This window comes from Carya illinoinensis, chromosome 12 (assembly GCF_018687715.1).
Source record: "Carya illinoinensis cultivar Pawnee chromosome 12, C.illinoinensisPawnee_v1, whole genome shotgun sequence".
In the NCBI taxonomy this organism is placed as follows: domain Eukaryota; kingdom Viridiplantae; phylum Streptophyta; class Magnoliopsida; order Fagales; family Juglandaceae; genus Carya; species Carya illinoinensis.
Window position 1 is genome coordinate 23,350,502 of NC_056763.1, and position 24,695 is coordinate 23,375,196.

General features: G+C 37.7%; 3 protein-coding genes and 1 long non-coding RNA gene across 12 annotated transcripts; 2 read left to right on the forward strand and 2 right to left on the reverse strand.

The window, feature by feature from the left end:
- Positions 1–611: 611 nt before the first annotated feature.
- On the reverse strand, positions 612–14,970 carry LOC122289997 (phosphoacetylglucosamine mutase). 8 transcript variants are annotated; one of them, XM_043097497.1, is made up of 12 exons: positions 14,816–14,858; positions 14,610–14,705; positions 11,565–11,653; positions 9,627–9,804; positions 9,260–9,525; positions 8,702–8,821; positions 8,453–8,595; positions 8,117–8,365; positions 7,107–7,528; positions 6,829–7,004; positions 1,431–1,527; positions 612–1,036 (listed from the first exon to the last, which is right to left on the reverse strand). In XM_043097497.1, exons 4-12 carry the CDS (start codon positions 9,685–9,687, stop codon positions 888–890), a joined length of 1,683 nt encoding a protein of 560 aa, XP_042953431.1. In that variant the 5' UTR covers positions 9,688–9,804; positions 11,565–11,653; positions 14,610–14,705; positions 14,816–14,858; the 3' UTR covers positions 612–887. The 8 variants fall into 8 exon arrangements, with proteins under 8 accessions (XP_042953431.1, XP_042953434.1, XP_042953433.1 ...); XM_043097500.1 differs by lacking the exon at positions 14,610–14,705 and having other exon boundaries at positions 9,627–9,749; positions 14,816–14,970; XM_043097499.1 differs by lacking the exon at positions 14,610–14,705 and having other exon boundaries at positions 9,627–9,754; positions 14,816–14,969.
- Positions 14,971–14,994: 24 nt separating this feature from the next.
- LOC122290000 (thioredoxin-like protein Clot) lies at positions 14,995–16,218 on the forward strand. Its single transcript, XM_043097506.1, has 2 exons — positions 14,995–15,184; positions 15,722–16,218. The coding sequence occupies exons 1-2, from the start codon at positions 15,040–15,042 to the stop codon at positions 16,093–16,095; spliced, it is 519 nt and encodes a 172-aa protein (XP_042953440.1). The 5' UTR covers positions 14,995–15,039; the 3' UTR covers positions 16,096–16,218.
- A 75-nt stretch (positions 16,219–16,293) lies between these two features.
- On the reverse strand, positions 16,294–17,577 carry LOC122290001. The gene is made up of 2 exons (XR_006236281.1): positions 17,496–17,577; positions 16,294–16,713 (listed from the first exon to the last, which is right to left on the reverse strand). It is a non-coding gene; the product is annotated as an uncharacterized LOC122290001 (long non-coding RNA).
- A 173-nt stretch (positions 17,578–17,750) lies between these two features.
- LOC122289999 (tobamovirus multiplication protein 2A-like) lies at positions 17,751–23,224 on the forward strand. Of its 2 annotated transcripts, none has more exons than XM_043097505.1 (7): positions 17,751–17,975; positions 18,484–18,859; positions 20,201–20,300; positions 20,550–20,630; positions 20,708–20,812; positions 21,771–21,980; positions 22,843–23,224. In XM_043097505.1, exons 2-7 carry the CDS (start codon positions 18,618–18,620, stop codon positions 22,951–22,953), a joined length of 849 nt encoding a protein of 282 aa, XP_042953439.1. In that variant the 5' UTR covers positions 17,751–17,975; positions 18,484–18,617; the 3' UTR covers positions 22,954–23,224. The 2 variants fall into 2 exon arrangements, with proteins under 2 accessions (XP_042953439.1, XP_042953438.1); XM_043097504.1 differs by having other exon boundaries at positions 17,752–17,982.
- The last annotated feature ends 1,471 nt before the right edge of the window (positions 23,225–24,695 follow it).

A 24,695-nucleotide genomic window follows, 5' to 3' on the forward strand; every position in this document is an offset into this window, starting at 1 on the left:
AGAAGTGAAGGAAATGTACATGCACAATTCTCCTATGTCCAGTAGCAGACCCAAAAAAACTAGAGATTTTAACTTCCGGTACCGCTAAATCTAGTAACCATTATTTCTTATCTTCTCACTTGAAAATTTAGCTATCAACTTCTTCAACCCAACCACAATTCCCAAAAGAGAGTTTAAATAAAAAAAAAAAACGAATTGAGTTTTGTGCCTGAATCATAGACTCATGACAGGTAAAATCTCCTACTTGAAGTTGACAACTAAGTTGACATAAGTATGCTCCAAGATCAGTAAGTATCTTTCGAAAATGACATTAATATGATCATGGGTAAATCGATCATTAAGTTTCTTCAAATGGGTAAATCATAAAAATAACTTGTGTGGAAAGTAAATATTTATAACGGGGACCAGTGGGACATTTCCCTTGCAAGGTTGAAAGTCCACTACACTTGGACATTACAACACCATCAAATGGACTCCTCAGAAGTTGCTCATTAATCTCAATCAACACAGATATTAGAGGGATCACGATCATCACCTAGCATTCTAGTTGGTGAAAAGGTTGAACACAGCCTCACATCAACTCCTTTTGAAGGCCAGGGAGAATACCTAAATTATTCCTTTCAAATGCCATATAAAGTACATTTGAACTTTAAATTGTTAACTGTTTCCACAATTCTAGCTTTCAACGTGTACATACAAAGCAATGCATATGCCAATTCATATGTCCAAAACCCAAATTTATTGAGGTAGCATTTTATTAGTAATCAGGTACATTTGCAACCACCAACACAACATCAAAATCAATCTGGTCAAACGATGACCCCACTTCCTTTCTATATAGAAAATCAGAACCAATTTAGTTGCAGAAAAAAAAAGATGGGTTACTTTTAGCCGGACCCTAGGAACTTGTCCACAAGTATGGCTACGGAGTTGGCTAGGCTGTCAGCTGCTTCTTGGGTGGATGCTTCTGCATACACACGTATCACATCCTCAGTACCAGATGGTCGGATGAAAGATCGACCTTGAGGGTATTTTGCTGCATCATTGGTTAAAGAAAAGTCTTATGAAATCATTCGTGGCTTGTTCCCTCCAAAGATTGGAGAAATATTTTTTTTAAGAGGCAATACCTCAAATTTTATTAATATCCTTCATTTATGGTGGATGAATACCATTTACTAATTTGAGAAATATGTTGTTCATGAAGAAGTTCAAATTATATTAAATATTCATGAACCTATTCACATTGTCATCATTTTGGGGGATATATGTGGAATTATTATGTCTTGTATTCTGCAGATGAAACTAGTTACCAAAGTGCATTTGGGTTATCTGGACCAATAATCAAGTTAGGCAATCAAAATGCTGAACAAGGACTAAGACAACAAAAACTATGCTGGTTTAGTTGAAAAATTATTGATCATATGTGTTACCAGTTTCAGTATTAATGGCTTCTTGAATGCCAGGAGGCCTCACAACAATCCTTTCCGCATTTGCTGTGACAACAGCAGTTCGGTCCACAACTTTTACCTAACAGAATAGGAAAAGTAGCAAACTCATCAATTTATGAACTAAAGGAAAAAAATAATGAAACAATTACACGTTTTTTGTTCTTTGATAAGCAATGTACTCTCATTAAAATACACGAAGGTATGACCCTAGCACACAGGAATACACCAGAGAACCCCTATTCAGAAGAAAAAGAAAACAATTCAAGTCTAAAATGCTAGAAAAAGGCAAAGCATCATGAGCTGCTATTCATGTCTAAAGAGAGTTGAGGACAATCTTTGTCAGGTCTACCACCAAAGTTTTCTTATCTTCCGAGGTCTATGCATTCCTCTTTATCCAAATACATCAAATAAAGCATAAAGGAGCCAACCTCTCCACACTGCCAAAACATTACCATGTACAAGCTATCCACTCCAACTAATCAACAACTCTCTCACCCTTCTCTGCATGAACCAACCAACACTAAACTCCTGAATATCATAAATTCCCCCTACTTCAGATTGAAGAAAAAGATGATCAGTGGATTCCCCCGTTCTTACACATACAACCCCAATTCATTATATTGATGTTCAGCTTCCTTGGGTTATCCAACGCCAAAATCTTTCCAAGCACATACATTCATTCTATAACCGACATTCTCAATAGGGGTGGGCGGTGGGGGCCCCACCACCCGTCCGCACCCAAAAACTCAAGCTAGGACGAGGCCCGCCCATGTTGGGCCCCATCCATCTGCACACGAGCACACACATATTATAAATTGACAATTTTCTTTAACAAAACGACATCGTTGTAATTTAGGGTTTTATACTTCATATAAAAGGCCATCACCCCACCTAGGCCATTCCCCTCCCCCCCCCCCCCCCCCCCCCCCCCCCCAACCACCCCAAAAAAAAAAAAACCTTCTCTCTTCTTTCCTCTCTTAGTACGTTGTCACCGACATGGTCTCTCTCTCTCTCTCTCTCTCTCTCTCTCTCTCTCTCTCTGTGTGTGTCTGTTTTAGTGTTTTATGGCATCGCCGTCACCCCCAGCTGGTATCTCTCTCTCCGGTTGGTGGTTCACTGGTTGGGCAGTTGGTGGGTGGGCAAACGGACCAGGGGTCTGGCAGCCGGACGGGGACCCAAATACCCCCCTCTCAGCGCAGGGTAGCACCCCCACTTCTCAACATCCTTTTTTTTTTGCTAATTTCCATCAATTCAGTATGCTTTGACATGGCTGGTTAGCCTTAGAACCATAATCTGTTAAAATTTCATTGAATATACATGGGAAAAAAGAGAACTATGTACATGCACCTCGTATCTATCCCTATTTCTTCAGTTGCCTAGTTGACCTTGAGCAACTAATGGACAAGACTGAGTAATGAATTTTAGTTGGGTTATAACACTATAACTTCATTAACATTGGGTTATTTTACATATGTTTGATTTCTGATCACCATTAAACTTATAGCTCTTTGCAGTTTAAGTTCATATTTTGGCATTGTTTTTTGAGACGAGCAGCAGAAGTAGGAACATTGGTGGGGAGGGTGTTTTCCTTTGATAACCTGTACAAGCCTTGGAGCCAACTAAAGAGACATGTCTCAGGACATCTTAAATCCAAGTGTTCGATAGGAATATCAATTCACGTAGTAATCACAAAATCATATACTTGGCAATTCTTTTTTGTTTTGGTCCAAAGGTACTCAACTAGTTCAAAGAGAATCTTCGTACATCCACTATTTCTTTTTTTTTTTTTTTTGATAATTAAACTAATTTTATTGATCAATGGCAAAGCCAGTATTACAACTCTAACGCCCTAGCTAGGTAGGTACATTAGAGACAAGAAAATCACGCATGGCCATGCCATCAAAATCCACAGCCACAGCCCAGTTACAAAGTGTTCTGAAAAATAAAAGTTTAAGCTCCTCTACTGATCTTTCTTGGTCCTCAAAGGTCCTCTCATTTCGCTCCTGCCATACACACCACATGATACATAGAGGGATCATCTTCCAGATAGCTTTAATTGGTTTTCTGCCCCTTATATTTGACCAACTAGCCAATGCCGCCTCCACAGTTTTAGGCATAACCCAAGCCATATCTAGTCGTAAAAATACCTCATTCCAAAGGGCCCTTACCGTATCACAGTGTAGAAGGAGATGGTCGACCGACTCTCCCCCTCTTCTACACATGCAACACCAGTCCGCGATAATGATCCTTCTTTTCCTCAGATTATCTGTAGTAAGTATCTTTCCCAAGGATGCAGTCCACACAAAGAAAGATACTTTGGGAGGAGCCTTATTTCTCCAGATTTTTCTCCAGGGACAAGGAGTGGAGTGCTCCTGTGTGAGGGTCTTATATAAAGAGCGAACAGAAAAAATACCTTTGTCTGTTAGAGACCACCTCAACACATCCTCTTGCTGGCTATTGGGTCTTATGGAGTATAAAAGGCCGTAGAAGTCCTCAAACATACTTAGTTCTCAGTCTTGTGCAGCCCTACTAAAATTAATATTCCAAAGAATCTGACCCCCCTCCAACTCCATGACTTCTGCCACTGAAGCATCCTTATCTCTAGCCAACTGGAACAGAGGAGGGTACAAGTCTTTCAAGGCCCTACTAGCACACCATACATCTCTCCAGAATTTGATTCTTAAACCCGTACCCACACAAAGCTTTACATGTCGATTAAAGAACCCCCATCCTCTTCTTATATGTTTCCATAACCCCACACCATAAGCTCCCCTTACTTCTCTAGTGCACCACTCCCCCCATAAACTGCCATACTTCTTCACAACCACCAGCTTCCAAAAGGAATCATGTTCGTTGGCAAATCTCCAAAGCCATTTGCCTAATAGCGCTCGGTTGAACATCCTTAGGTTTCGAACCCCTAAGCCTCCCCCTGATATAGGTCGACACACTTGCTCCCACTTAACCAAGTGGAATTTGAACTCCTCCCCCAAGCCCCCCCATAAGAAATCTCGTTGGAGCTTCTCAATACGAACCGCCACACTTGCTGGTATTGGGAAAAGAGATAAAAAGTAGGTAGGTAAGTTAGAGAGTGTACTCTTTATCAATGTAGTCCTTCCCCCTTTCGACAAATACAACCTCTTCCACCCCGCCAATCTTCTCTCTATTTTTTCGATAACTGAATCCCACACCGCAGACGCCCTCGAAGCACTCCCTAAAGGAAGTCCCAAATAAGTCATAGGAAAAGAAGATATCTTACACCCCACCGTTCTCGCTAGGTGTCGAATATTAGAAGCCTCCCCTATTGGCACCAACTCTGATTTTTCCCAATTCACCCTTAACCCAGAGACGGCCTCGAAGCAAAGGAGTAAAATCTTTAACACTTGCATCTGATTTTGCTCAGCTTCACATAGTATGAGTGTATCATCTGCAAACAGGAGGTGAGAAATGATAATTGTTCCCCTGTCCGTGTTGCCTATCGGAATCCCGTTTAAGAGTCCGTTTTCAACCATAACCAAGAGCATCCTACTTAGTGCCTCCATAACTATCACGAACAGAAAAGGTGACAAAGGATCCCCTTGTCGCAATCCACGAGAACTCTGGAAGAAGCCTACTGGAACTCCATTTAACAACACAGAATACTTTACCATAGATATACACCAGTGTATCCACGCCCTCCACCGTTCCCCAAAACCACATCTCCTTAGCAAAAGTAGAAGAAAATACCAATTAACATGATCATAGGCCTTTTCCATGTCTAACTTGCACATGATTCCTGACTTTCCCTCTTTCAACTTGCTATCAAGGCATTCATTGGCAATTAGTACCGCATCCAAGATCTGTCTGCCCTTCACGAAGGCATTTTGGGGTTTAGTAATAAGCTGTCCCATAACCTCACTCATTCTGTTTGCAAGTACTTTCGAGATTATCTTATACAATCCATTCACTAGACTAATAGGCCTAAACTCCTTCAAATCCATAGCCCCCACCTTCTTGGGAATTAGTGCTATAAAAGTGGTGTTTAGACTTTTCTCAAATTTTCCAGCCATGTAAAACTCCTGGAAAACCTTCATAAGGTCCTCCTTTAATACATCCCAACAATCTTGGAAGAAGCCCATGGAGAAGCCATCCAGTCCTGGTGCTTTATCCCTGGCCATCTTACTCACTACCTTAAAGACCTCTAACTCCTCGAACTCCCTTTCCAACCGAGAGCCGTCAGTCGACCCAATAGTATCAAATTCCATCCCATTTAGGGAAGGCCGCCAACCCTCCTGCTCTGTCAGTAGATTCTCATAAAATTCAACTACGTGATTGTGAAGTACCTGCTCATCTCTACACTCTGCACCATCCACTATCAGCTTCTCAATATTGTTGTTCCTCCTATGTGAATTTGCAATTCTGTGGAAGAAACTTGTGCTTCGATCTCCTTCCCTCAACCACAGTGCCCTGGACTTTTGCCGCCAAGACATCTTATTAAAGATGTCCCTCACTCATTCTAATCTAGCCACCAAAAAGATTGAAGATCAAATTAATCTTTCAACAAGCACTGTTGTTTAGAGAAGAATTAAATTACACTTCATGGTGAGAAAAAGGAACTTATAGTATATACAGAAGAATTGCGGTTTCAGGCTTCAATTGTTGTCTTTGATGATTCTACAAAATCCAAGTATTTATTTTCATCCTACCCTATCATAAATATCATAGAGGAAATTAGCATATCGTGGGGCTTTCACATGGAGGATGTGAAGACCAACTTAAAGCACTACTCACTGCAGTTGAGGCAAGCCACTTGCTTGAAACCAAATCAAGTTTTAAGAAAAGCAAGGAGTTAAAGCGTCTTTCTTGGGCAATCAACTACGGCGCTAACGGTGGTAACTCAAGTCGAGGGAAGACTAAAGGGAGGCTATTATGAAGACATTCTCATACAGGGAGTTTCAGGTGGAGTATTAGTCTTATAGGAAACAAGGGGTTGGGGTTGGGGAGGTGTGTTCTATTCCAATTCAGGCTTGATGTATTTTGGGTAGTTTTTCACGGGGCTTTTGGGACATTAGGAGCTCTCTAGTATGGGCTAGGTGTTCTCTTGTAAACGTCTAGTGTTCTTGGTTACTCCTATTGATATATAAATATTTTTACTTATAAAAAATATATATAATATAATCGTAGAGGAGCCCTACCTAGCACTTGAGTAGATCATGACATTTCATAGTAAACCCCGTATTTGGAAACAATTTTACTGAACATGGATATAATAGCTTAATTTGAATGTAGAATACACGAAACCTATGAGAGGCACTAGTATAGTACGGAATAAGGAAACGCTCATTCAGCCTCAAATTTTAGGATAAGAAGATTATCTTCATAAAAGTTAATTAAGCAAACTGACCTTAAGCTGCCTACTAGGTAGATCCTGATAAAGCTCACTCCATGTATGTATTGACCATCCCATGTGTTGCAAAATAGCCTCCACCAAGAGCAACCCACTCAGAGCATCACCGACTGCTTGGTTGATCAACTTACTGACCGCCAACAGTCTCAAAGCAGCTGTTTCCTGCTCTGAGCCTGAATCAGACAACCAAATAATTCATGAAGCTCATCACTTAATCATCATATTAGGACTGGTATAATGATGAGAAATGAGAGGAAGAAAATATCAGATGCAACCTTTAGATGCTGAAGAAAGCTCCTCGTGTCTGGCCTCTAACCAACATAAGAAAGATTCTGAGAATAAGATAGTTCCATGGCCATTAGCTTCGAAGTAGATCCCAATATCAAACTCAGCTGCTTTCTCATGCAAGTATTTGACTCCAGTTGGAGTAAAAATAACTTCTAACTGTAACTTTTTGAGGAAATTTGTGGAGGCTCCATTTGCATAAGCTGTCTGCACAACACCCAAACGAGGCTGATAATTACTACCCGTATTTTCACCAATCTCCTTGCTGAGAGTGTGTAGCTGCTCCTTGACGAAGATAGCAAACAAAGATAACATCTTGTCCCCATCAACAAGCTCAATATTACTGCAACCTTTTGATGGTGGCACACAAAAATATACCAGTCGATCAGCATCCCCATCCAAACTAGCACACCTGCAATACTAGAACCATCTACCAAATGAGTCACCCACCAATTCACATCAGTCGACATTTTCACTAGGCATCAAGACTTCAATAATTGTTAATCAACTGAGTTTTTTATCCATGCCAAGTTAGCTTATAAATTGGATCCCCCCTCCCACAACAAAAAAAAAAACATAAAATATAAAACAAAATCCCAGAAAGAAAATAAGAGAAAACAGAAAAGAAGGATTTGATTGATTGCATTCCTATTGACAGACATCCTTTCTCAACCAACCAAGTAGGCTTCATAGTGGATATCATTTCTGTCAAAACACCTATCTCAAGCAGCCAAAAGAAAGATTGCATCAATAGAGTCAATTCCAACTATCAACTGCCCAGTTCAAAACTCAAGTTCTTGAACGGCACATAACTTGGCACTGAAGACTGTTACAGTGGACATATATTACAATTAATTAGTCTATTAAATTCACATCCATATGCAAGAGACATGAAAAAATGTGTCAATACATGAGGTGCTTCCACTCTTTCTCCAGCAAATTTTTTGTTGTGCAGATGATCAAGAATCATTTTATTAACCAAAAGGAAGAGACGACTGACCTCAGTCCTATGTCTTGGGAACCAAAGCCATGTGGAACAACCTTCTCCTTCTGCACAAAATCAGCACCAACCCCTTCATTAAGCACACCTTCATCTTTCCCAGAATTACGAACCTCAATAAACAAATTATCCAGCATCGTCTTCAAAACCTCAAGCTTTTCTCCACCCACACCATTAGCCCCATCAACAACCAATTTTAAATCCCGCTCACTCATCCTACCTTCACTTGGGATCAAATCAATCAAGCACCTAACCAGCAACACAAACTCTTAAGCAAAGGCCACTAGGGACAATATTATGTCGAGTAAATCATGCTCACCTTTAGCTCAAACTAACCTGAATGAGCTTGATAACTGTTCAAAATAATCAAGTTCATGTGCTTTCAAGCCCTTATTTCTTGCGAGCACCATCCAGTGTAGTTGTGGAGTTGTCACAATTCCCATATCAACTGCAGCCACCCCCAGAATTGAACTTATTCCCTTCAACCAAATGTCAAACATAAGCAAATCGTACTAAATGTAATATCAATAATGACCAAACATTTGGACAAAACTCGTAATTGTTAATTGGGAAAAGGCTATTAACTTGTTTAGCAGCTTCAAGTAGAGATTCCCCACTAGGCCTTGTGTCTCGCCCCAGCAATACCGTGGCTGGCCTCACACCCTCCAATGGGATCTTCTCCTTCTTCACAAATTCAGTTATCAACTGTAGAGCCAAAAAAACAACAAGATGATCTCAGTGGCTGCATTCCAAGTAAACACCAAAAATACATACACATATTCTCAAAAAAAAATCTCTCACCCATCATACCCAAGTCAACCTTTTACCCAGAAAAGTTATTAAAACTAGTATTGTTAAATTAGTACCATTCTGTTGTTTCACAAAATAATGTCAAAAAGAGAAATAAAAATGAAAGGAACAAAAGAACATGTTTATGTAAGAGCCAATTTAGCTTCATAGGCATGAAACCTACTAAGAATAAAGAATTTAAATATTTGAATTCTATTGTGTCCTCAAATCTTTTGTAGAATATTAAACTCTCTGCAGACAGACTTTATATATGCGCGTACAAAGAAGAGTACATGTATGTGTGTGAGAGAGAGAGAGAGAGAGAGAGAGAGAGAGAGAGAGAGAGCAACTGACTTGGAGGAGATGTTGGGGAGTGGGGGCATTGGCCAGGGCGTCAGCGAAGGGCTCCCAATCCTGGGAGAGCATTCCACCGCTGGGGTCAGCGACCTTGACTCCATTATCAGTCACTTTGTTATGTGAGGCTGTGATCATGATACCTGTAACTGATGACTCCATCTTCAGAGCTCTCAGGGCAGCCAGTATCCCTATTCTGTACACTGTCGATTGGAGCAATGTCGCATCTGCCCTGAACCCTGCTGTACCGTATGACAATCTCACACCTGCACCAATATACACATACACACAAATGCATCATCATCGTCATCATTTCTTTCCATGGAAAATAAAGAAAACTCAAAAGGGAATAGATGGGAAAGGGGACCTTGTGGAGGAGAGAAGCAAGAGGAGGAACTGAGGAGAAGGGAGCGTTGCTCTTCTTTCATGGTTGATGCTGAGCAATGCTCTGCCTCCTACTGCTGGTTGTGGTATTGGACTTGCTTCCTCACTGATCTGAACATCCACTTCAACAGGCACTCATTGAAGTCTAATAGATACTGTGCCTAGATTAAACACAACGTTTTTACACAGTTTTTTCTTCTTCTTTTTTATATATTTCATTTGAAACATTACTGAATAACTATTGTTAATACTGGTGAATATTTGTTTTTCAAACAATTATTGTGTTCTTTCTTGTAATTTTATTTAGATTAATTATGGTTTTCATGGGAAAAATAAAAATAAAAACCTACGTAAAACCTTCCAAAATTACTCACTCTAATTTTGAATTAGATAGTTCGATTTAAAACAACTCAGTTTCTGATATCAACAAAATTTGTCCCTTTCACTCCTTGACTTTTCAATTTATTGTCATTTTCTTAAATGTAACGGTTTTTCCAATTAGGTCCATCAATCGCATTGTCTTCATTACGTTAATTTAAGTTTGACGTGTCACGTGGTTGTATAAAATGTTTAGAGAAAAATATAAAAAGTGAAAATAGTTAAAAAATAATAATAATAATTCTAAGGAAAAAAAGAGATGAAGAAAAATATAAGAATTAAAATTTTTTTAAAAAAAAAAAATCAACGATACATGAGAAGAATAAAGCCAAACAATTCAAAAATAAAGTTAGAAAATAAACGAAGCTAACATTTTTTTGAACAAAAAATATTAACTGCCTTCTTGTACAATCTCACTGCACAACTTTGCCATTGATATATTTCAAAGCCACAAAATTTATATGCCTGGGGATGGGTTAATTGCTCTATTTAAAAGCCATAAATGTATCAAGCACAGGCCACTTGATGTATTTATAGGAATTATTCTATTCTCAAGCGAGCATACCATCCACATAACTTCAACTGTAAGATTTGATTTTTAAAATTCAAATTTTAAAATTTATCTTCCAAATCAAATTATGTGGTTCTCAAAATGCTAGTACAACAATGTAATCACAGTCTGGCTTGAAGCTTTAAATAGTTGCACCAAGAGCCTAGGCTTGGGTACTGATTTTGCTTAGGTTCCTTTTTTTATCACTTCAAAATCATGGAGGGTAATGAGTGTAGAAGAAGAAATTTCAGGGTTATTTACTGTTTTTTGAGTTTCTTCCCCTTTGTTTCAAGCCTAATTCTATTATGTTTAGATTAACCAAATTTTGAGACAGGTTTTTTTACTTTTCTTATAACATAGGAGCTTTGTTGTCTAACAATTTGTGGAGTTTTAGGTAGAACTATGTGTGTGTGTTTTTTTTCTCATTTTTTTATTTTTTATTTTTCATTAGTTTTGGCATTAAGATAAATGATATTTGCAGTCCTAGAATATGCAAACCTTGCGCACTCCTTTTCGAAAAAAGTAGATAAATTTGGAATCTACATGAAAAAATCATTTTTTTTAACGATAAACCCCACTTTTTTTCAAAGGAAGTGCGCGGGTCTTGCAGACCCTAAAACTGTATCTAATATTACTCCCATAAGAGCTATAAAGCCTTAGGATAGAAACTATAACATGAAGGACTACAGCTTCTTGTAGTCCTGTTGTACTTAATATGGTAAATTTGGCATCAGATGAAGGGCTTCTCATTTGTATCAATGGAGCTTTCAGTCAAAAAACTGAATCTCCTGTTGTCAAGCTCCCTCTTCAATCCGATCTCATCCTTTTAAGTATTTCACTTTGTTACCTTTCTTTATTTTATAGTCTTTTAGATTGTAATGTTAACCATTTCCTCACATTCTTATCTACCACCCATGTACTAGGGGAGTTCCTTTTTCAGGGAAATTCTATTATTCATCAGGGAGGAGAAAGAAAGGGAGGGGAAAAACTTGCCTCCAAATATCTTCCTGTCACCAATATAATGGTCACATGCAAATGATCCCAAAACAGTAGGTATAGTGTACTTGATTGCCATGTTCAAACTACATTCGAGGAAAAGAACCCAATGTCAGAGGAGACACCTAAAGTAGATATGCCTATGCATTTCAATAAAAAAATGAGTGCACTATCAACGAGAAAAAGAACCTACAGTTGTTGTGTTCCACATATCTACCATGTCTTCAGCTATATGCACGTGTGTGATTCCTCATATGATAAGGATAAAAGTAGGTGGTGAATGAGATCCTACATTGGTTGGGAAGAAGAAGTTCTTGCTCTTTATAAGGTTCCAATGGAGCTCCAATTGTATCATTAACTAGTCATTTTAGAGTATAGGCCATGTGGAGTAGGCCTTCCATTGGGGCGTTACAAATGGTATTAGAGCCTATTCCAACCAGAAATGCGGGACTTGAGTTGTGCCACCTACGACGAACAAGCCCGATGAGGACGTCGGAAATTTAAGGGAGAGAAATTGTGATACTCCATATGATAAGGATAAGGGTAGGTGATAAAAAGAATCTCACATTACTTGGGAATGAGAAGTTCTCGCTCTTTATAAGATTCCAATGGAACTTTAATTGTATCATTGACTAGTCCTGTTAAAGTATAGACAATGTGGACTGGACCTTCTATTGGTACGTATGGTAAAGATAAAGGTAGGTGGTGTATGGTATCTCACATTGCTTGGGAAGAAGAAGTTCTTGCTCTTTATAAGGTTCCAATTGAGCTCTATTGTACCATTGACTAGTCCTTTTGGAGTAAAGGTCATGTGGATTAGGCCTTCCATTGGGGCGTTACAATGTGTGTGTACTTTTTTTCAATAAGTTTTTTCCTTTCCAATTCTCGTTTGATTTTTTTTTATAGGTAAAAAGAAGTTTTATTATTCCACGTAAATAGGCAAAGCCCGAGTATAAAAGAAGTATACAAGAAAGAGCCTAATTACAAACTACGTGCTACTGATAGTAGCATACAAATCATTAAGACTCGTTCCATTCTATACAATAGAAGAGGCCCAAAGCAACAAAGTATAAAAGAAGTCTCTAAAACTATCCAGAGAGTGTTCCTTATCCTCAAAATAACAGCCATTTCTTTCGTTCCATGTGTACCTCATTAAACATAAAGGTACCATCTTCCATACAGCAGAGATCTGGCGATTGCCCCTAATCCCTTGCCAACAAGACAATAGATCTATTACCCTTTTAGGCCTGACCCATGCGATACCAAGCCTTAAGAAGATTGCATCCCATAATACCTTAACTACTTCGCAATGAAGAAGGTGATTTGCTGATTCACCATTACAGTTGCACATGTAGCACCAATCCATTATGTAGAGTTCATGCTTTCTTAACTTGTCAATTGTTAAGATTTTACCATGGGAGGCCACCCAAACAAAGAAAGCAACTTTGAGGGGAACATTGAACCTCCAAATGCACTTCCAAGGGAAGTCATTGAAGGAGTAGGTCGATAAGGCTTTGTGATATGAACGAACTGAAAATTTCTTATTCCCCATGCAGGTCCAGAGTAATCTGTCCTCCATTCCTACCCTTAACTTCAGCCCATATAACACTGTAGAAATCAGTGATTTCTCCCATCTCCCAATCTTGTATAGCTCTAGTAAATCTCACGAACCAAGTAATGGGAACAATATTATTGCACATATTATCAGCTACAGAAGAGCCTTGATCCAACGCAAACCTATAAAGAGAGGGAAAAACGTCTTTCAAAGCCACATCCCCGCACCAAATATCATGCCAAAACTTGATCCGCATGCCCCTTCCCACCTCAAACCTGCAATTGCCAAGAAAGTCATCCCAGCCCTTTTGGATAAGTTTCCAAACTCCCACCCCATAAGCCCCTCTGACTTCATTAGAGCACCAACCTCCCCAAACACTCCCCTTGTTTGTTAAGGGGATTAATTAGAAAACTGGTTATACTGAATGTCCTCCTCAATGCCCTCTAACTTACTAGTCACGTTTCTAGGAATACGGTAACGTGACCAGTTGTTCAAGCTCGAGATGGTTTATGATTTGGGGAGACCTAATTAGTACTCTAAACGCAGTTAGAACAACGATATATAATATGAAGATATTCCCCATGCATATTAACTCCCTTTTATAAAATCATAATGAGCTTGAACTAAAGGTGGCAAATTATATTCCTAGCATACCAATCTACAACCATAAAAAAATTCCTTGCAATCAAGTGGCTCAATGGGAGCACCAATCTCCACGACTTGTTTATACCTAAACAACTAGAATATCAGACAACATAAAACCATTTCCCTGGTGCCTGGTGGTCCATCATGATCATCAACATCCTGCATTATTTGTTCAAGAACCTGATTTATTTGTTCAAGAACCTGCATTTTATAATCCCTAATACTCAAACCATCCCCATGCCCCCAATTCATACGTCCCTTAATAATCACAGCCATCATTCCCAACTAGAGTTTAGAGTAACAGACAGAGAACAATGAGTATCCTCTAAACTCCTTGGCTACGGAATTCCCATACCTTTGACAAGGAAACCTCCCTAAAACTTGATAATTAACCCTAACATCATGTTTTCTGATCAATTTCTACCAATTAAGTTCAATTGCATCTACTGCACCAATTTTTTTTATCTTCCCTTCCTTCAGTTTCCTGTTTTTTCCTTTCAACCGAACCATTTGTATTCCCGTTTGGCTACTTAGAAATCATGCTTTTATAAATTAAAAAGAACACAAATTTATTTAAAAAGAAGGGAGCCAAGACAAAAATAGCTGAGCTCCCGTGAATCTATGATACAACGAGCTCGCATATTTCTCAAAACCTAACATTCAAAAACAGAACTTTCACAAGTTCCAGCTCTTCCGGACTTGTTTCCCTAATATTTTCTTAGCAGCCGAACAAAACTTGAGACAAGCCTAGTGGTCAAACAAATTGGAAGCCTAGTAAGTTTCTTATGGTTTATCTTTCCAAGAGCTTAAGCAAACCCTAAGAGAGAGAGAGAACAAGTCACTCGAAAGGAATTAGAGAGCTCGCTCGGATCGGCGGGGCTGATCATAAAAGGCACACTTAGACGTTTCTCTCGAAGTTGAAATTTCCATCTATAAGCCTGAATTTTCAAATCCAAGAGATGCAATTTCCGTTTCATTCTAACGTATAAGATCATCAAAAACCTGAGAGAGAGAGAGAGAGAGAGAGAGAGAGAGGGAGATGCCGGACCTCACGGAATATCAAAGGGAGCTGCTGCTAATAACGTCACGGGTGCCGCCATCAGAAACCGAGCTTTCAATCCTTTTCATTCTCAGCAGCTATATTCTAAACAAGGGTAAAATGGGAAACTCGCAAGAGCAGGTGTGGGGGGGGGGGGGGGGGGGGGGATGCGTTAAATAAACGGGAATATTTCTGAGTTTATAACCCAATCCACAAACCCCTAGCCCTACAAAATGCCGATGAAGGTGTCGGACGCCACAGTATCAACCTTTGATACTGTCTTTCAGAAGTTCATATCGGAAGCACCCAAAAACAAAGCCAATCTCATTCTCTTCTTGGCCGATGAAGACCCTTCTACCTCTCTCAGCTGGTGCCCTGGTATGTTTTCTTCTCCTTGCTTATTTCTTAATCCTTCTTTTAACCGTCTCCCTTCTTCGTGCATCCCAAAATCCCTTTTATGTTTTTTTCTTTTTCGGGGGAGAATCTTGTTATTTGGTCATGATTTATTATTGATTTTTATCACCTATTATGGTGTCTGTGTGAGAGTCGATCTTGTATGATTTATATGGGGTATCTCATATCTGATAATCTCAGGTTTCTTTGAGCATTCTCCCTGTGGCTTATGTGCGAGTACTGTTATTTTATTTTCAAGTCGTAGACATGGCATCTTTTAAGATTCAATTTTTAAAATTTATCTTTTAAATCTAACAATGGGATTCAAATATTTTACTAGCTATGCACTGTATATCAGCTTGAGATTTTTCTGAAAGGTAATTGGTAACGTCAGTTTCCCTTCCATGTTGGAAAAGCTGATCGTCATGGATAATTTTGTATTTTTATTTGCAACTGTGTTCCAAAATTACCATGCCTTTCCTTCGTCACTTTTCTTTTACATTTATTTAAATTATTTCGCAGATTGTGTGAGAGCTGAACCAGTGATCTACAAGAAACTGGAGACCAGTTCAGATGATGTTGCACTTTTGAGGGCTTTTGTGGGAGACAGACCAACATGGAGGAATCCCCAGCACCCATGGAGAGTGGACTCCAGGTTTAAGCTCACAGGAGTTCCAACACTAGTCCTTTGGCAAAATGATGCAATTCAGGGTCGACTTGAAGACCACGAAGCTCACATTGAAAACAAAATTGATGCCCTTGTTTACGGGAGTCGACTTGAAGACCACGAAGCACACATTGAAAACAAAATCGATGCCCTTGTTTCCGGCAGTCAACTTGAAGACCACGAAGCACACATTGAAAACAAAATGGATGCCCCGGTTTCCGGGAATTGAAGTGTTTACAGCTTCTCGTGTGTGGCTTGCATTTTGCTTTTTCTGACTCTGTCCTTTCTTTTCAAACTAATACTGTTTTAGCTTGGCAGCCAATTAAAATAAAAGAAATTTGATGCAAGTCAATAGAATTGCAATATATGCCATAGATGTAGCTAATCAGTCAAAGGAGATGATATTTTTTTGGCAGTGTAGGGAAAAAATACCAACAAGGATGCATGCATGTGGTGGCTTGAGAAAGATGAATGCCGAATACTCGTCTTGGTGCTTCATTTTGGCTGTCTGTGTCTAAGCTTACATGAAATCGACTTTTTGCCTTTGGATCAATAGCTTCTTTGTTTCATGCATTCTGTATTCACCGAGATTGATTTCTGCAATGCCATAATGCACTGGGCAAAAGACAAACCAGGTTTTGCTAGTAGAAAGTTTTGCACTGTACAGTAGCAGCTAAATCCTTACCTCTTGTACATGAAGGCTGTGCTGCGCATGGCCCAACTTTGTAACTCAAATTTGAGTATTCGACAGTGTAGGAGTCAACTTCAAACGAATATGCCTGAAAGGTTCTTCTTGTTGTACATCGGCAAGTCTTACTCTTCAAAACTTGAGATCAGCAGAAATGAACTAGACATATGGAAAATTGAATTATATTCACTGTACTTGATTGTTAGACTATCTAACATGTCTCCTCTATGCGGTCAGAAAGTTACGATCATTCTTTGACATGCATGAAGAATGGACAGCAGGATACCAAAATGAACTCCCAGTTTCAGAAACTCTAGACGAGGGCACGAAGACGGACAAAAGATCATATTGATCAATGGCTGTCACGTTTGCATTGTCCTCAAGCGAGAATGAGCCTTGGGCTCGGTTCCAAGCGACAATGTTCGTCCCGAGTCAAAGAAAATGACAAAACATTTTGTTTAGAAAGCAATATTATGTATAGTTGTGAAGTACATAAGTATCATGTAATCATTTTTTAAAAAAAAAGGTAAGATTTATTATTAAAAAATTAATTTATTTTTATGTAAATTTTATATGTATTCATTTTTTTAAAGTGATTCCACACAAGTTAACAATCATTTCTTTTTTAAATTTATTCCGCTAACAAATTTGTTTGTCAGGAGTTTCCCATAAACATTTCTTAACATTATTTAAATTTTGTTTGACTTTGAAGGATTTTGAATAAAATAATAGTATTATTAAATGAAAGGGTTGAGTTAAAAACATAAAACAGTTGTGTATCATTTTCATACAAGTGAAAGCAGCATATCTTGAAATTTAACCCTTTGCATTATGCATAAAATGGCACTTGAATCCATATATATCCATAACAAAAGACAGAAAAATAGAATTCATGTGATGTGTTCAAACAACATGCACAAAATCTTCCAATTTATCCTTACCTCCCAAATAGGAAAGGGATGAAAGAAGAGGTCCACCTCAGCACTTTAGCAACTCTTTGAGAGTGATAGAAGAGACCACACACACTGGTCTGTAAATTGGACCATGCTCACCTTGTCAAATATTTATAGGGTGGGTGGCATGTAATCCACATCCTACCCGACAAACTGGTAGATATGAATTGACAGAGTTATCCACAGAAATACGTTTAGATGCATGTTTTCCGCATGCATGTTAATTAGCTTGTAAAGAGAGTATAAATGTCATTTCGAATGTCGCATCGCTTACCTAGCAGTCAAAAATAGAAGTGCGGAAAGACAAGTGCCAAGCTGGCTACAAAAATGGGGGGCCACCTTATGTTCCACCTTTGAATTTCTAGATCTCTTGTGTTTTCAGAATTCGGAGAGGGAAAGGAGAAAAAAGAAAAAAAAAGGAAACTTGTTTGCAACCCGAAAATCTCTGTGGAATCGGCGGTTCTATCTGTAAGTTGTAAGATTTCTAAGCCTTCTCATTTCCTTTTTGTGTTTCTGGTTTTGGTTAAGAAAATGTAAGTTAATAGTATTTTCAGATCTAATTATTTATTCTTCTTCTTCGTTTTCGTTTTTCTTTTCTAGTTTCTTTTTGGTAAATGGGTATTTGCATGCATTGCATCGTGATCCAGATGCTCGGGGCTTAATTAGATTTTCATTCCACAATGTTCGTTGACATATTTGCCGAAAGCGTAAAGAAAGGAACAATCTGGAAGTGGGAATTGAATGTTTTTTTCGGCTCTTGAATTTTTATTTTTTTTCACAAAAAAAGAAAAAAAAAATTGCTTGTTATAATTGAAGCTCGACTAAGCCTAATGGTTGGTTCATTGTTCGTTTTCTGGATTAATCCAAAACTACTGAAATATAGTCAATCTTCTTTCTCTGCCTTTTCCGAGAAAGAAATAGGACTTTAATTTATAATATATTGATTCATTACTAATTTTTAATTTGATTTTTACAGATTTTGTAACAGTTATACGTGTAAGCAATTGATCTTTGGGTAAGTGGCGGACTTGTGTAGAAGATATTGCCAATTGGATTGAATAGGGGAGACCGATTGGATTTTGATCAAAGGGATTGGAGGTGTTGTGGAGAATGGCATGCAAAGGGTGCTTGGAGTGCTTATTGAAACTTCTTAACTTCTTGTTGAGCCTAGTGGGCCTGGCCATGGTTGGCTATGGGATTTACTTGCTGGTCGAGTACAAAAGTTCTACTACCAGTAACACCCTAGTGGCCTCAAATGTGAGAGGCGATGAAAGCTTACTACTGTTCAGCCGACCACTGCTCATGGGTGTTTTTCTGTCGGGTAGTATTTTCGATGACCTGCCGAAAGCTTGGTATGGCTGCTGCTCATTTTGGCGAAAATTTGTCTTCAATTTCTGATTTGTTCATAGTTTTGGCTTCGTCAAACTTATTGAATATCTGCCTTATCAGTTTATTTCGAAATGTGACTTAATGGAAAATGCAGAACTGAGTTTGTGTGCCAGATTTCGAATGAACAGATCTTTTATACCTCAAATTCCCTGAGTTCCATTTGATCTTTTTGAGGGAATGAAGGGAACATGGTGAAAAGTCACATTTGAGATTCTCCTTCTTTTCCGTCATTCTTTCAAAAGAAAAAAGGAATATATCTGAAATGGGGTTTAATTTTGCTTCATAATCGTTAATGTAATATTTGATCCTTACATCTTATCATTGATGTCTTAAAAAATTTATTAGAAATACTCTCTTTTCAGTTTTAGTTTTCGTTTTTGCTTAGTGACAACCTGTTGCAAGATCTGCCTCACTAGTGCTAGAAACTTCGTTGCTATGTTGGCCTTTAGAATCTTATGTTTTCCTGTGTAAAATTTTTTGTAGCATTTGATTTCTGGAAGCAAGTATAGATCTTGGCTTGAGCCATTTGATATTGGTACAGTCTCTCTATAAGTAATTCCAATACCTTTTCAAAATATATATAGGCTGCTCTTTGCCAATGTTTCATAGGCTTGAGAATTTTTCCTTGTTTACTGGATGGTGAGAAGATATTGAGGCTGCCCAAAACGTAATGCTTCTCTAAATCTCACCTTGGGTAGGTGAAGTATGATAGAGGTGAATATCTTTTAAGTACATCTAGTCTCGTCCCACATTTATTCCTTACTCGGTGAAACTGGACTCACAATGATTTTAGAAAGCTCAAATTGTAACATTTTTTTTTTTAATAACTAATAAGATATTTTATTGCTATAGAATAGGCATAGCCCAAGTATACTAGAAGTATACATGTGATTACACCTGGATAGGGAGTAGCAACAATTACAAGGAAATCATGAAAGTTGAGACCATTAAAGTCTATGACAACTGTCCACAGAAAGCTCAAATTGTAACGTTGACAAGTTCTTTTTGAATTTAATCACAATGTGATTTTGTTTTTCCATGGTTCATTACGAATGGTATCAAAGCCGACCTACTAATACCATGTGGCGATGGGGCACTCAACGGACATATATTTCCACAACCATTAGTTACTCTCTTTCTCTTGTCATACACAGACACACAAAAGCACACATAGACACAGAGTGGAAAAACCTGTACTGATACCTAAATGTATGGATATTCACATCTTAAATCTATTCAAACAACAAGACCATGTCTATGCTTTGAACCCCTTGACTGAAATTATTTGCATAATGTATTTGCAGGTTCATATACTTATTTATTGCTATAGGAGTTATTCTCTTTGTCATATCTTGTTTTGGTTGTATCGGAGCTGTGACACGGAATGGATGCTGCTTGACTTGTGTATCCAAATAACTCGTGCATTTATCTTAATATTGATAGTATTCATTTATCCAAAGAGGCAAGATATTTATATCCGTGTTTGTCCATCAAGGAATAATTTCAAATGCAACTGTTTTATGCACCACAGCCGTACATGCTTCTAATGTCATGCATCATGGAATGTAATAAAAAAATTGGATGCCTGATACGCTGCTCTTTCGAGATGCTCATTTTTCTGTTGTGATTATTGGTTTCCTTAAGCCAAAATAGTACTCAGTATTGGTGATCTTGTTGATCTTGGTAGAGCTGGGATGTGCAGCATTCATATTTTTTGACAAAAGCTGGGAAGAGGTGAGTGTTTTTTAATTGATAATTGAAATTTAAGATGGTTCATTTTGTCATCTAATCAGTTCCGGGTTCAATTGTAGGAAATTCCAACAGACAGCACTGGAGATTTTGACTTGATATATGACTTTCTGAAAGAGCACTGGAATATTGTAAAATGGGTTGCTCTTGGAGCTGTTGTTTTGGAGGTAAGCATGACATGATTGCCTTTTCTTTGCTGTTTTTTTTTTTTTTTTTTTTTAAATTATGATTTTCATAATGTCAAAAATCGTGCATTGACAATGGTAGTCTATATGGACTCCATTTGATGAAGTGGAAATACAACTGAGATAAAGATGCACAGAATTTTGGGTTGGCAATATTTCTTGGGTAGTGCTACAGTCCGATAAGTGTAATCAGTTTTTTTTTTTTTTTTTTTTTATACATTTTTTTTAATCCCTTAAAAAATTTTAAAAAAATACAACATTATTAAAAAATACTTCCTTAATCATTAAGTTTAAAAAAAAAAAAACAACAACAACAACAATCGGGACCCATAGCATTTTCCATATTTCTCTTTCCAAATTGCAGGAATTTACCTTTTCTTGTCTTTCCTTTTGTAAATGGGAAATTTAACTAATTGTATGAAACAAAATCAGTATTCTATTTCTAGTCCCTAACTTGTAACTAGGTGTTCTCTCTGTATACCTTCTGTGTACTTGGTTTATACTATTTGCTTCTGTCAATAAAATCTGATTTTACCTATCAAAACAAAAATCAGCATGCAACTTGGTGGAAATCTGTTTTCAAATGCGCCTAGGCTACACGAAGCCTTAGCTTTTCAGCATGCCTGGCACTTTAATGACACTGCCTAGAGCAGAGGATGCTTGGTGACATGCTGGTAGAGCCTGTGATTGTAATCACCTATATCTGCTTTGGAGCTGGCATGCCATCTTTACCCATCCTCTATAGAACTTGGAAAAGAAAATTTGAGTTAAGAAGGTATTTATATTGGTGGGAATCAACTAACAAGGAATTATCGAGATGGGAGTGATCTTTGTACGTGATTTGAATCTGTCTGTCTCTCCCCCTCTCTCTCTCTCTCTGAGATAAGTAATAAGTGATGGACAATTGGCTACTTTATTTGGATTTTCCATGGAATTGCAGGCACTTGTATTCTTGTTAGCGCTAGTGGTCAGGGCAGCAAACAGACCAGTAGAATATGACAGTGATGATGAGCTCATTGCTCCACGGCAACAGATTAGGCAGCCATTGATCAATAGGCCACCAGTTCCAGCTGCGGGTGTACCTGTTTCCAGTGCCCTTGACCAGCGTCCGGGTAGAAGTGATGCTTGGAGTGCACGCATGAGAGAAAAGGTATGATCTGTTCTAACAGAAGATTTTCTACAAATATTTTCGTTAGCATGTTGTGGGATGTCCATCTGGCAGTCTTGGAGGGTTTTCTGTGGCAGCACAACTATTGACTATCATAAAATACACCCGTTTTAAATGATAGCTGGATTTCTCATCAAGTAATTGCGAGTCAATTTTGGCTCATGCGATGCTCTCATTCATCCTCTGTCATTGAATTTAATGATGGTTGTGGAAAATTTTAACAATCTTTCTAATTTTTGCATTCTTCCAGATAATTCCATATTTCTGCATTAATTTTGTTTTTCTGAAATGCTCCTCCTTTCAAATTCCTTCTCTGATATTAAATATTATATTTATTGAATTGCTATGTAATATGTTTGTCAGTGTACACTTTGCTGATTATCTTATAAATGTTCCTGATTGATTTGCAGCACCCAATTGAACCCTTTGCGAAATAATCCTAGGCAGCTAAATATAAAGTCTGATTCTTAAATATCTAAATTTAAATATTTTAGTTGAGTAGGAGTCAGCTGCCATCTAGAAGTAAATTGCACGATGATTGTCCTATCAGGACTATTGTTGGTGCAAATATATATGGTATGACATATCGTCAACTGGTAAAGAGTGGATAAAACAAGGGTAGTTTAAGAGTACAAATCTCATTGGCAGAAAGGAAGAGAGGAAAAAGGGGGGAAAAGGGGCCCTTCAACGTGCAACTTGCCAGTTTATAGTTGGCATTTAAAGTGCAGAATTCCTTGTGATGCGGGTGGCAAATCTTTTTATTCCTTATTAATACATTCTGGGAATGACAATCTCTGGCATTGATAATTCCACTGATTTTCTGTTTTACTCCTATGTAAACCAGTATGGACTGGATACCACCGAGTTTACCTACAACCCGTCGTCTGAGTCACACAGGTTCCAGCAAGTTGCCCCACAGCCAGCCGAAGAAAGGAGCCGTTGCAGCATCATGTAGTGAGTTGATAAATTTTGTTGGGTTGGTCTTTGAAGACGGCTGTCATGGACAATTATGTTGTAACTAATTCCATATCTCTCCGGAGCTGATCCTTCTCTTTTTGTTTAGTTTTCTGATGTTTGAGGTTCTTTTCTTGTTCCCCAACATTCTCCCTCGTTTTTGTAATTCATAAACAAATATTCTTGTCAGATGTTTCACCATTTGGTGTGTAAAATCTGTACTGCCATAGTATGGTTTTCTTGTGGAGTTGCAGATGAGCATAGTTGATTGACGGAGTTGTGAATAGTTCTGCACTGTTTCCTATCTACAGGAGAGCTTTAAGCATTGTTCAACTCAACTGAACGTATCAGTGGCATGTATATTGTATTGGTGTTGATTCCATTTGGATCCTAGGTGTTACCAACATCTGTCTGGCTTGTTTATTTATAAAAACACTCAGCTTTCTTCATAGGATGCAAAACCTAAGAAATTAAATAGAAACATCATTTTGATGTTTTGTAACGTGAATGGTGTCTTCGGCTTTGTGGGGGCCTCTTCCATTGTTCATTTTGCTTGGTGCCACAAAGCAAATACTCCATTAACATCCTCGGGGCCCTTTGGATGCATCATTACAGAAAAAGTATGGTGACCGGAAGATAACGTACTTTTGCCATAGCCTCGTCGGAATATATAATAATGACGGTTGGACATTATTTTAATTCTTTTGACTCTGATTATTTTAATTCAGCTTCCACTATCTTTTTTGGTCGGTTGTTGCCCGAACTCCTTGACCGTTGGTTGTTGTCGTAGCATGACCGTTAAGGACCCTTTTGGATTATCTCCCGCCAGTTTTTTGACGCGGGACGCAGTTCCTACTCTAGCTAATGGAAGATAAAGCTATGGTAACAGTTATTTAATTTTCTTTTTTTATTTTCGAAGTGAAAATTTCTTTAGTGCGGTATAATTTTTTTAAAAAAATAAATAAATATAAAATTTATATATATATAAATTTAATAATAAATCTCATTCTTTTTTAAAAAGATTGCGTCGAATTTACTAACTCCATTATTTTATCTAACATTACTCCAAAAATAACAAATATATGTACCATAAAATCTCAATCATTCAATTGAAAATCAATAGTCGAAAGAGAACACAATAATACATTGGAAGTTATTTCTTAAATATTGTTGTAATTATTACTATAAGAGTTATATTCACGAGACACATTCTACACTAATAAAATAACATAATTTGATTTATTAAAAAATTAAAATAATTTGAATTTTTTTAATTAAATCTTATCATATAAGTAACGTGGATGATATATTCTCTAAACCAATTAGTCTATAAACATAATAATTTTTATAATTATAATTATTATTCTCTGACTAATTTAGGACCCGCTTAGTTACACAGATGAGATGAGATGAGATGAGATGTTTTAAATAGTAATAAATAAAATATTGTTATAATATAATTTTTAAATATTAATTTTGTATTGGAATTTGAAAAAGTTATATTGTTTATTATATTTTATATTAGAATTTAAAAAAGTGTTGACAAGAAATGAGATGAGATGAAATTTTTGATTTTGATTAACCAAATAAGGCCACTTTTTTAATTTAAAAGAATTAGGTAAGATAATTGAATAATAATCGAATCCGATGTCATGAAACAGCACCGCATTGTCATTTTCCCATCTTTCCTGTATTTATTTTATTTTATTTTATTATGGGCATCCCACTGTCCAAATTCTCCTA

What these genes read in the sequence shown, in the direction of transcription:
- LOC122290000 (XM_043097506.1), top strand. Translation starts at nt 15,040, where the DNA reads ATGCCGATGAAGGTGTCGGACGCCACAGTATCAACCTTTGATACTGTC. An exon ending in CTCTCTCAGCTGGTGCCCTG is followed by an intron (nt 15,185 to 15,721) that starts GTATGTTTTCTT and finishes ATTATTTCGCAG; the next exon opens with ATTGTGTGAGAGCTGAACCA.
- LOC122289997 (XM_043097500.1), bottom strand. Translation starts at nt 9,687, where the DNA reads ATGAAAGAAGAGCAACGCTCCCTTCTCCTCAGTTCCTCCTCTTGCTTC. An exon ending in CTCCCCAACATCTCCTCCAA is followed by an intron (nt 8,822 to 9,259) that starts GTCAGTTGCTCT and finishes TTGGCTCTACAG; the next exon opens with TTGATAACTGAATTTGTGAA. An exon ending in AGCCATTAATACTGAAACTG is followed by an intron (nt 1,037 to 1,430) that starts GTAACACATATG and finishes CCAATGATGCAG; the next exon opens with CAAAATACCCTCAAGGTCGA.
- LOC122289999 (XM_043097505.1), top strand. Translation starts at nt 18,618, where the DNA reads ATGGCATGCAAAGGGTGCTTGGAGTGCTTATTGAAACTTCTTAACTTC. An exon ending in TTGACAAAAGCTGGGAAGAG is followed by an intron (nt 20,631 to 20,707) that starts GTGAGTGTTTTT and finishes GTTCAATTGTAG; the next exon opens with GAAATTCCAACAGACAGCAC. An exon ending in TTGGAGCTGTTGTTTTGGAG is followed by an intron (nt 20,813 to 21,770) that starts GTAAGCATGACA and finishes ATGGAATTGCAG; the next exon opens with GCACTTGTATTCTTGTTAGC.